At 41.3% G+C, this 12,505-nt stretch overlaps 1 protein-coding gene across 4 annotated transcripts in view; it reads right to left on the bottom strand.

Annotated features, from left to right (window-relative positions):
* Positions 1–12,505, bottom strand: part of tln2b (talin 2b) — a 79,941-nt gene that overhangs the window by 32,407 nt on the left and 35,029 nt on the right. For all 4 annotated transcript variants that reach the window (XM_051382214.1, XM_051382213.1, XM_051382212.1 and 1 more), the window contains exons 7-17: positions 7,874–8,001; positions 7,508–7,571; positions 7,207–7,311; positions 4,735–4,890; positions 3,923–4,024; positions 3,744–3,820; positions 2,517–2,700; positions 1,938–2,051; positions 1,463–1,571; positions 590–798; positions 269–367 (exon numbers count right to left, since the gene is read on the bottom strand). In XM_051382214.1, coding sequence (XP_051238174.1) covers positions 269–367; positions 590–798; positions 1,463–1,571; positions 1,938–2,051; positions 2,517–2,700; positions 3,744–3,820; positions 3,923–4,024; positions 4,735–4,890; positions 7,207–7,311; positions 7,508–7,571; positions 7,874–8,001 — 1,347 coding nt within the window. The remainder of the gene's footprint in view (positions 1–268; positions 368–589; positions 799–1,462; positions 1,572–1,937; positions 2,052–2,516; positions 2,701–3,743; positions 3,821–3,922; positions 4,025–4,734; positions 4,891–7,206; positions 7,312–7,507; positions 7,572–7,873; positions 8,002–12,505) is intronic.

A 12,505-nucleotide genomic window follows, 5' to 3' on the forward strand; every position in this document is an offset into this window, starting at 1 on the left:
ACTAAGAATATCGATGCTATATGAGCCTTCTTCTCCAGGGATTAACACATAGGAGAGTGGAATCAATGCTGTGAGAATACAACTAAAAATGAAGGTAAATGTGACTGTATTGTCATAATATCCGCATAGTAACAGTCTAATAATAAAACCCTGACATGATTACTCAAGCGTGTATTGACATTTTTAAAGGGGGGGGTAATCTGTGTGTGTGTGTGTCTTCCTGTTTGGCCAGCAGTGTCATAGAAACAGTGAGTGGGCGGTGTCCAACCTGGAACTTCTCATCGGTCTCGCCCTCCCCCATGTGACGGAGGAGGTCCCCGCTGGCCTGTCCGATGCTTCCTGCCGCAGTAAGCACCGTCTGTCTGGGCTGTACAAGGATGACATCACCACATTCATTACACTGGCCTGGCCTGTTCTCTCACAGGCCTCTATGAATTATCTGAAACAGACTTCTGGATCAAAAATCATCTTCACTGGGACACTGATGAAAAGAAAAGCATGCAGTTAACACTGTATGTGGCTTTGTGGCTACTGGGATTCCAGCGGAGGTTCAAGTCTATGTCACTACAGTAATCAGTGGGTGTCTCACCTCAGCGGCTGCAGGCTCAACAGATCTGAGAAGATCTGACACAGCTCCTGCCAGCATCCTGGCAGCACCCATGAGCTTGTGTCCACTGCCCACCTCATCGTCCATTAATGCCGCTAGCAGCTTAACACCCTTAGACATTTCCGTGAGGTTGGAGGAAATGGTGGTGATGGCGCAGCCCACTGCTGTGTAGTCGGTTTCTGTGGGCTCACCTGCAAAGGATGGATCGCCATCATTACAAACTACACTTCTGCTGTGCATCTTAATTTGTTGTGCTGCTGCCACGTTGATTTAGCTAATCTGAGGGGCAGCTTGCGTGTCACATGCTGTAACATACACATCAGTGTCAGTGTCATAATTAGAGCCTATTTGAAATGGTTCCACAGAGATGAGCACGCTGATGGAGCAAGTGGCCGCGAAGAAGAAAAAACTTTGTATTAGCTAGTGGAGGGAGTATAAGTGCTACCAAACAGATGGCGAGGTGAGATTAGAACCCTGCAAAAGACTGGCAGGAACTTGACTGACATTGTGCCAAGCAACACAGGGAGTAAAGAGAGATACTGCAAGTAAGTTGAGCTTCAGTAGAAATAAAAGATTTATGCATTAGTTGAAATATTTATCCAGGAAAATCAGGTGAATGCACCTTTGTTGATTATTAGAGGGAGCTCAACAGTGACTTGGAAAACATTTTCATTGAGTCTGGCCTTTTTACAATAATGTAAACATAAACAGCATTTTTAATAATAGGGCAATTTCCTTTAGAGCTTTGTCCAGCGCAGACCACATAAACCGGAATTCTGGTGTAGAAATAAATGAAAACTGAAAATGATTGCATGTTGCATCTTTCAGCTGTTTAGTATTCTCCTGGGCACTCACCTGCTGTGAGATTGACCACAGATGCTGTTCCAGCAGTGATGGCATCAACTTGAGAGTGGATTTCATGTTTGGATTCATCCACTTTGTTCTGAACCCAAACCCTGGATGCCTTTTGGTGGAGGAGGAAAAGGAGAGTGATTGGCTTTCATCACAGTGGGTGATTTTCAGCTCATATAAACTTTCTTGTGCAGGATTAAAGGACTAGGGTTGTACAACACCTACAGCTTTGGAAACACTCAAGCATTAAATACAGCCTCCATATTTACAGTAATTTCTATATCCTAATTATATTTGAGGAATATTATAGACTTTGATGTGATGCGAATGCTTCATTCTATCTAATCGTCATGAGTTAGAAAAGTGGAACTGGAGTTGCTGTACATTATGGGATGAGGGGGAGTATCGTATCTATCCATGCTGCATCCATCCTTAAAATATTTTTTGAAACTGTGTAGTGAATGGAAAGCAGACTTACCAAGTCGTGGCCCAGGGGAGGCAGATTATCTACATATCCCAGGTCAGCCTGAGCCTGCTGCACAGCCTGCATACTGCTGTTGATGGTCCCCATCAGGGCCTGCTGAGCTAGACTCTGACAATACAAATAACAGAGACACACAGTGTGCAATTGACTAAATAAAAGCAATCTAAATACACGGTACGTATTGTATGTGGGTGCATAACTGTGAAATTCTCAGTCTTGTAAACTAATGTCTATAAACCACAGGAGACAAATGGGCTTTTAGTGGGAGTATGAGGAACTTTTCATCTTATCTCCCAGCCCTCTTAATATTGTTCATCGTGGAGTACTATTTCAAATGCTGCAGATCAAATTTACATAAAAAATGTGAGAATGATCTCAACTGTTTGGATATTTAAAAAATAGACAATTGAGCAAAACACATTTCCTCATTCCTTTAGTTCAGTTTTCTAATTGCACAGATTGGCCCAAGGTTGGATGCTACTGCTATTTCATGTCAAAATATGGTGACACAGGGGGAATACGACATTTGTCCAGGACAGCAGGTTTGCTTGCGAGTGAAATTGCTATACTCACCAGTGGAGGCATGTGTCCTCTGTGCATCTGCCCTGTGGTGATTTGCTGCTGAGCAGAGGGCATAGTGCCCACATTGAAGGTGTCAGGGCCACCAATAGACCCAGACCGAATTATGCCCGGAAGTGCTACTGAGCCATGCTCCACGCGACCGACCCGATTAAACTGCTGCTGCAAAATTGTGGACCTTATACAGGAGAAAATGAGAAAGGAAGTGCAAGTTGAATTTCATAAACACACCTTAATCAGGAAGTTGTTTCATTGTGTTTGTTCATTGTGTATGTTTATTTAGCATACGTGCACAGGATGCACGCAGATGCATTCAAACCTTTTGGTTATGTGGAAAACTAAAGACTAACTCTAATTTGGAGGTGTTCTGGTAGTGACTATTTTCCTCTGTGTTACTTGTGAGTGGAGCTCTAAATTCTGATAATTGTTCCAGATGATTGAACTGTTACAAAATAATAAATAAAATAATTATCATGCTAACAACTGTTCCCACAGTGATTAGGCATTGTCAGAAAAAATATTGTACGCAAAAATGTCTGTTTTCCTGCCCAGCTCAACAGATGCTCCTGACTCCATTGGTTAATTATGGCTTGTTTTGAGAAGCAGCAATTATGTTTTTGTGCTGAGAACCACAACATGAGTCAATTGGCCCATAAGCAGCAGGAATATGATGCCCCATTCTGCCAGAGAGGGGATCACTAAGAGCCATGTTGATTTTCAGCGACAACAAATTTCCATGCTCTGTGTGATAGAGCCCTGGTCCATCAGCATTACTTCATTTCCATCAGTTACTAAGCTAGATTGGGAAAATCAGGAGGAACGGCAACCAACTGAGAGATAAGAATTACTGAATTAACAAGCTTCGAACCAGATGATATCTTAACCTGCGTGATATCTTAACTTCTAAATGATGCAGCTTTCTTTTGGGAAATAAGATGATAATTTAGTGGCTTTACCCTGAGGCAGGTGGTGTGTTTAGGTTTGTAAAAACAAAAATTGTACAAGGAAGCAAATTTAACAAATTATATTCTTTAATACTGAGAATGGTGTTAGTGTTATGTTGTTGCTTTATTTGTGTTTGATTCTAACATTACCTCTTTTGGACATACTATACTAGGCAGGCTAAAGAGGTAAAAAATTTATAAAGGATACCTAGACTGTGTTCGCAGAATCAGAATTGTCAGCATACAATAGAGTACATAACACATGTGTATTACTCACTTCTTAGGGGACACTGATTCCTCCAGCATGGTGGATTCCTCGTCTCCCTCAAGGCCAAAACGATCCTTACTCTGCTTCTGTAGAAACAGATATCACAGTGAACAATATAGGATAAATGTATGGAGAATTATAAGTATGCTGTATTAATTCATTTTTACATTCAGTTTTGAATTACTTGCCTTCTTAAGAATGATATCAATGTATCCAGCAATAAGTTGGGATATCTGCTCTCCCTCTGTAGTCTGGACAGAGTAGTAACTCTCCTGGTACTCTCCGAAATCCTTTGTGATGCAGACAGCAGAGATTCAGGGCAAACTATTTTGACATCTATCTAGCATTGCTAAAACATTCTATACCGCACCTAATAAGAGCCTCACACCCTGAATACACTTGGCAACACCTTCATTATTTCTACCCTTAATGAAAAGAAAAATTGACTGGCTTCTATGCTGCATCCTATTCCTCCAAAGAGCTGATTAAATATTAGATGTAGTGAATCTCAAAACTCACTTCAAAGCAATCTACAGAAATGCAAGGGTGAATATTTTTGGGTTAAATCAATGTTGGCAAATATACCTTAGAGTATTTTTAAAATTTGCATAATCTATCTTTCATCTTTAAATGCAGTGCTCCTTTCCAATATGGGAGGAAAACAGACAGTACTGTTGCCAAAAGCTGATAAAGAAAATTGAAAAAGCTTTCAGATAAATAATACATCCAAATACTGCACAGGGCATCTATTGTTAACTCAGATGAAATAGCCGGCTAGCGTGCTGAACACATTCAATATTGGAGTCTGAGGTCTAAATAATTTTTCGAGTGCTGTTTGAGTTGAAAATGAAACTAGGGGAAAGAGATTGAATATGTGATGAAGAACTGTGTAAAGCACACTATGCACATAATAACTGAATATGTGTACAGCATTAGGAGCGTATAACATCTGATTCTTCCAAGTAATGCTGAGGACTTGATGCAGAGAGTCACACAGTACCAGGGTGAAGCTTTTGGGGGAGGCAGCCCATCTCTTGACAGTTGTCAGAGGCCACTCCTGCACCACATCCTTCGTCTTCTCTTCCACTCGCATCACTGACTCCTTGGTTATCCCCAGCAGCCGCGGGACCAGTTTATTTTTACCCTTCATCTTTTCCTGTCAGATAGAGAAACATCAGACAACAGTTATGTCGGTGCTAAACACCTACACAGATGATTCATTCAAAGGGGCAAACGCAAAATCGTTATGCCATTCTGCTGGTGCTGTCATAATACAAATGCTGTGTCTATGGCTTAAAGCTCCAAATGGAAGAGGAGAAGGGGCAGCTGTGAACTGACCCAGCAGAGTTCAGGCTTGTTTAACTGCTGCTTTATTGAACAGGGTCTCCACAGGCTTTAGTCACTGTCAGCACACCAGCATGGTGCTTCCACCAGCTCTCTGCCTGACCAGCTCCAGTGCCCTCCACTCTCTGCCCACTGAAAATCTATTACAGCTCACTTCAGAGACTGAGCCTACACTTGGCTCCCCTCCAGGGGCGCAGAGGACGACACAAAAATTAGCGGTTTGTAGAGAAGGGGAGTTCGGAATACGTACATTTTATGTCCCTGTGGGCTATTGTTTTGTTTTTTTTTATCACTGGGTCAAAATGCAGAGCTCTGAGAATCACACAAAAGGCCAATAAGTAAAACAGCTTCCAGGTTTAGGGCTCTTAAGCACAAGGGCAGATAACATTATTCCAGTGTTCATGATATATTTGTATCAAGGTTTATTAAAAACTTCCATTGTTTTAGGTTACATTACTTGAATGTCATAATTATCAAGGCTGTATTCAGGCAGGAAGTCTGATTTTCTAATCTGAAGTGGGCAGCTGAGGTATTATATTATTTCAAACTGTTTAACCTTGATTGTTGTTTGTGTAAATCTGCTTCTGCAAAAGATCACAATAGGAGTGTGTGTGTGTGGGGGGGGTTCTATTGTACACACCTGCATGCATGGCTGCAGCAAACACACATATATACATACAGGCTTATTTACTTTCCATGTACGGTATTTCCATATCTGTAAAGTTTACAGCAATAGAACCTGCAGTGATTAAAGACTGACAGATGAGAAATGGGAGGTTACAATAAACTCTCAGATGTGCCTCAACAAAGCCAGGTCTGTGCTTTTGCCTCTGCTAGCATCAAGAGCAGAGTGCAGCTGGAGTGAATTATTTAACAGAGTCTTGAAGAAATCTCCATCACTACATCTCCTCATCGAACACTGACAGGGCTCATATGTGTAGATGCACACGCAGTCTGCCATAAACACACACACACACACACACACACACACACACACACACACACACACACACACACACACACACACACACACACACACACGCACACAAAGATAATCTGAACCCTGCAGTCTGCTTTAACTACGGGGCCAAACATTCCATTTATCATCCATTAAGACTCCAGCAGACAACTGCACTCTTCCTCTTTCTCCCCTCTTTCCTGCAAGTTTGTAACCAAATGGGCTGCTGTCAGAGAGCTTTTATAATACCTGCTGGTGCGACTTCATCCCATTCACATGCCGCACTTCCATTCCACTTTTGTGTTCGCCAAACCAGAACAGAACAGAATTGCTATTGTCACAAGTATTTCAGAGTAGGCTGCTGAACTGCAAATGCACAAGCTTCCACTCTGAAGCTTCAGATTTGTTGTGATAATGGGGTTTTTGGTGTTTTCAACAAGCTTTCATACCTGTTTGACAGTACAGAGCATATCCGAACAGCTTTCTAATCACAGCTGCCACTCATTAGTACAGAAGCATTACGTGCGTGTTTTCAAAAACCAGATGTATCATTAAATTGAGATTGCTCCAGGATTAGTGTAGGAAGATTCAGATTTTATTTTCATATTTGCCTTATTTGTCAGTTATGGTAACATTGTACTGTATGTACTGTAAGTTAACTGCTAAGTCCTGCAAATGTGGCAACATTACTACAGCAAAGTTAAACGTGGGCAAGGAACATGAGCGATCAGACGATCACAGTTGTAAAAAAGATTATCAACCACTTTGTCTGGAGCTTAAAACAAAAAGTGAGTGCCAATGGGAATGCATGCAATGCAACAATCCTTCTTTACACTCAATTAATGCAAGCATTGTAGGTCAAAGTTGAAACAGGAAGTCTTTTACAAAGGTTTGGTTTTACCATTTGCCTTTGTTTGGTTTGGTTTGGCTTAACTTGGGGTTAATTTACAATCTGTACAATCATCTGACTGCTTGTGTCTCCTCTGACTGATTTTTAGTGAGGTTTAGCTGCATTTCAAGATCTCATGAAATAAACTTGTTGACTACAATAGAAATTATGAAAATAATTATCCCTTTAATGGTGGAAATGTTTTTATGGGAATGTGAGCATATTGTTTGCTGTGCTTATAAATCCAATACCTGCAATACATGTCATTTAGCAGCTCTTACCTTCACCAGGAAGAAGGACACTCCATATGTCTGCAGGGACCTGGCGAGCTTCACATACTTCACTTTTGCCTCAATCTCCGTCATCTCTCCACAGTTTTTATGGTCCTGATCAAAAACAGCAGTTCACCTCCTTTAATATTACATATGTTATGTTACATTACCTTAGGTGATCTACATGTTTCATATTTTGTCAATTTATGCCTCAACAGAGAACAAATTACTATAATTCCCATGGGCCACCCCCACTTTCAAACACATTATTTTCTTTAAATGCAACATTCCAGCAATGTAATGTACATACTTGGAATATTTTCTTCTCGGACCCTCTCTGCTTGATGTACTCTTTTGGTAGGAACTCCTTCAGGCTACGGAGATAAATGACATTTTTACATGGTTACCCTTTTGAGCTACAGGCATTTCCTTTTCTATTAACATACCTCTACATATGAGGTCATTCTTGCCCTACTGCCTACATATCAGAAAACAGTTGTAACAGCTGACATCACCCCTGAGCTTTCCACTGGAGGAAATCCCTGAAGCAACAGCCTGTGCTGAAGCAGGAGATAACCACTGTATATGCACAGCTGTGATCTGAACATATGAAAACACAACATGTTGTATAGAGTAATGTTGGTGTTAATGCATCTCTTGGATAGGAAAAACTTACTCCAGGAATCCGGGCTTGTGTTTGTGCTCCGCGTGGGGTCCGAACTGGATCTGAGCCTGGATCCCTGCAAACTCACAGGCTTTATCAAAGGAGACAGGGTGGGATCCATTCAATATATCATCCCTTGCCTAGAGGAGACATGATCAGAGGGGGGAGGTGTAAGTGAGAGGCAGAAACACACATCCAGCAAAAAGGATAGAACTACAAAGGCATGAGAATTACACAAAATTCACCTAACCCCCAACAGAGCTCCATAATGAGCACTTCATTGTGCGCTTTGAATGCAGTGTGGCTTCAGAGAGGATGTGTTCCAGGTGAATGACTAAGTGTATTTCTAGAGCAGGGACATCATAACTGAGACTCATCCACGCAGGGGAGCCAAATAAGATTTGTTTGTGACAATAAACTGCATTCTGCTGGCTTCAAATGTAGCAGCTCCAACAATTTGTCATCACAGCCCATTACGTGTTATTAAAAAGGGAAACACATTACAGAAATGCATCAGTCTTTCATAATATTCCATCTGCATTACAGAATGGCCCTCAATATGTTGTTAAGAAATCAAATGGGTTTTGTTTTTTTTCAGTGAGAAAAAAAAGGGAAAAAAAGGCCTATGCCCCTTTGGAGCTGCTGAGACATCACTTATGTTTCAATGCATTTTCAGCCAGGCTGTCTACATTATCTTCACCATTTAGGTAGATGGAAAGGGAGAAGCCTTTGTTGACATCTTTCAAATGGTTGTCAATGTGTGCTGTTTTCTCCAGGGGGTAGTCAGCTCTGCCTCTCTCTCTTTCTGTCTTCTCTCACTACCTCTTTCTAGCTCACTGCTGCAAAATTAATGGCTCCAAAAGCTGAGAGGCCTTGCTGACAGTGAGAAAGGCTCCATCAGTGCTTTTAGCATTAGCATATCGGTGCACCGTGTGGATTCCTTCTTACGTCCCATTACATCAATGAAAAACTAAGCAGCAGCTTACGGCTGTAATGAGGACAACAATCTCCTCCACTCACAATCAAGTCCCTTCCCCAGTGCAATTCACAGTGGAGTACATAAGCTCTTACTTAATACAAGAAGACACTCTAAAATTAGCCCTCACACATGCCATTCACTCTGGTACACACTATTCACAAGATGGTATTATTGTGTGAGTAAGATGCAAGGAGTAATGGAAGAATAAGATTTAAGGGTTATATTTTTAAAGTAAGTATTGCTTGGTGGACACAGATTGGTTATAGAGTATAATGAATTTACCCAAGTGCCCCAGTTATTTAGAAAACTAATTTAGGCTACAAGAGAGTTTGGAGTTTATAAGCCCCATAGATACACAGAAATGTAGAGTATAGCACAGCTACGGTAGATACCAATGCTTTAACATCTGAAACATGTGTGTTATTCACACTAGTATGTTATTATCATGTTTTTGGTGTATCCTGGTTATCTGTTTGCGTATGTAAATTTAGTTTCAGAAACCTGGACAAACACCGTATCCAGATTTTGCAGATGCGTCGAAAATTAAAGTGAAGGTTTAACACTGGTAATGCAATAGAATATGTTTTATCGGTTGTTGCTTTTATTTTCCATTACTGGTAATAAGGTGAGGCAGCCTATATCCAGCAGAGTGGTAAATGCAACAGTGGCCAGGCAGAAACTAAGGGGGGGGTCCATTCTCAACTGCTGAGTGAACTCAAGTCGTTCTGGAAATGACAGTTTGAGAATCATGTATACAGTAAGGTAAATAACCAGTTTCTCTATGTTCCATGTAAATATCATATCTTATTTACATCAGGGAATTGACAATTTTAAGCAAATGGTCTGTGGTGAGGGTAGATGAGCCGCAGACTTTGTCAGCAGGCTAAAGTGCTGTACACCCGCACAAAGACAACTGTAAGTTACTAGTCAGCTGACAGCCACACAGCTATGAATAAGCCAGTGATTGTGAAACAGCTGATGCCAATCAGATAAAGCAAGCAGGACTTATATGATCCATATGATCAAAACACAGTTAGATTAAATAATGGCCACATCAAACGTTCATTGCTTTGCTAGCAATATACATTATATCATTCAGTTTGGCATTGCTATTGTTTCATACAGCGATAACCAGATATTGAATTCATCATTGGCAAACCTCAGATTAAGCAGCCAATTTACGTGTCTCTATTTGGTCAAACAACTGGCCAGAAAATCAATAACTAGCCATGACTGTTGACAGACAAGACCGTGAGGGTAGACCCTGATTTTCTCATAGCGGATATGGCAAGTGATACAGGCGCTGGTTCTAGGACATTCTAGTAGAGATGCATGAGTGGAAGCGAAGCACAAGACATCCGAAGCTGTGACACATACAGCCTGAGGCTAAAACACAGAGGTCAACCAGTCCACCACGGCCCAGCAGAGCACACAGCGTATAATACAGCCTTAAAAATAAATGCTGACATAGGGATACTCTACAGCGACTAAATGCACACAGTGTTTGATCAGGATGGTTGCTAATAAATTAGCGAGTAAAGGAATATTCAACAGCTTCATGAGCTAGACAACACAGTTTTATTAAGACAAATCCTATTGTATTGTTCATTTTTCCAATAAAGCAAAAATGCTTCATAAGCTCTTAAAATGCTACCCCAAGCTCTTACAGAACTACTGATGGAAAAAAAAACATGATGAAATAATGCTACATTCTGAAAGGATAGCAAGTCCTTATATACAACAGAATATTATTTTTAAGTCTTCATCTGTCCTTTGGACTATGCTCTCTCCTGGTACAATTAGTATATTTACAGAATCAACTAAAGTGAGTAAAAGTAAAAGCAAAAGAGCAGGACCCACAGGGTGACTGCTATTGCTACGGAGGTTTATCCTGGCCTTAGCACAAATACATGACAGAGAGGGAGTGGCAGAGCAGTAAAGGAGATTAGTCTGTTACTGGCAGAGCTTCATTACATTATGTGTGTGTGTATGTGTGTGTGTGGGGTGGGTTTAAAACCATGGAAGCTTCAAATCATTAATAAACATTTGAGATCATCGCTGATTCGCAGGGATCCTCTGTCAAAGAAATGCCAGCAATAATGTCATCATCTTCACCATCTGAATTCAATTACTCAACCCTGCTGAGTTTCAGAGAATTACAAGAATTGTGAATGATGAAGGATGTTAAAGAGGGAAATGGAGGGAGTAAAAAGATTTATAAAAAAAGGAAAGAATAAAAAGTCAAAGAGAAGCCTGGGGTGTGTTCCACTCAGCTAAAGATCTCTCTTCTGGCTCTGTTTGGCCTTTTTAACACAGTGACAAATTAGAGCCACTGCCATGTGAAGAGTCTCTGTGATCTGCCTGTGTAACAATCCAAGTGTGTGTCAGGCAGAGAACGAGGGGAAAGATAGATGAGGAAGGGCAACAAAGAGGCAAAGGGAGGCGGGGGTAGGGGGCGGGGTTGTTATTGTGAAAGGAAATATGAGTCTGTGTTGAGAGGAGAGCATGATATGCACTGTGCTGTAATGTGTGCCAGGGTAACAGGGTGGGGATGTGCACGATTATGTCAGAATGTGTAGGAGATGGAGAGGGAGTGGAGACAGGCAAACTGTAAGGGAAGGAAACGCAGGGTAAGAAAAATAGAGGCTTAAACAGGAACAGTCAGATAGAAAGGAGGAGAGCAGCGGGAGCAGACAGGGAGGTGGGTGGCTGGGTGTCTTTTATGAACATATTCAGAAACTCCCAACGTAGCAGGGACTGAAAAGATGAGTCAAATATGAATAACTATAGATATTTCAGACGTGGTATCTCTAAGTGAGTGCTGTTTTTGCTGAGACTTTATGTGGGAGAGCATGTAACAATCGTATTGTTAATGTATTTCTTTTAAATAGTATGTTGCATCCGTTTCTATAAGTACGCTTTCCTAAATCTCATGCTCTTCCTCTATCTCGCCAGTGTAAGATACATCTGTATGCGTGTTTCTGTGTGCGCTTGAGTCCAGGTGTCAGTGGGGAGCCCTCCTACCCCGGCTGAAGGGGCTAATGTGAAGGCAGTTATGTGTGCATAACTGCCTTCAACTGTGACTTGTGCTGTACCGGACTCAGCTGACCCCCCTCAGGGAACCCCCCCGGTGCCAGCAGGGCTCCCTCGGTTTACAAAACTGGTAGAACTAGCACTGCTGAGTACACACAAACACAGACACACAGACACACAGACACACACACACACACACACACACACACACACACACACACACACACACACACACACACAGACATAGAGAGAGAGAGAAACTAACTAATAAAATAGGCAATGCCTCATCCAGACATAAACCCAGAAAGCCTAACAATATATCTCTCCAACTAGACATACGCTGAATGTTGGACAAATCTGTAAAGAAACAGCAAGTGTTTTCGCTGCCTATGAAAATTCCTAATCCTCATAAACAACAGTCATGAACTATAATCATCAGTCATTGTTCAAACCCACAGAACCACATTTGAAATTGCATCGGGGATCCTAAAGTTTTCAAGGACACCATATATGTCAGGCTGAAAATCTGAAATTATCTATAATAGATAGATTCTATAGATTAGCAGTTTAAGAGCTGGACACATTTCTGAGGAGTTATTGAAGACAAGAAAGCATCTTAAAGGAGAGTGAAT

The sequence above is a fragment of the Dicentrarchus labrax genome, unplaced genomic scaffold (genome assembly GCF_905237075.1).
Source record: "Dicentrarchus labrax unplaced genomic scaffold, dlabrax2021, whole genome shotgun sequence".
Taxonomy (NCBI): Eukaryota; Metazoa; Chordata; class Actinopteri; family Moronidae; genus Dicentrarchus; species Dicentrarchus labrax.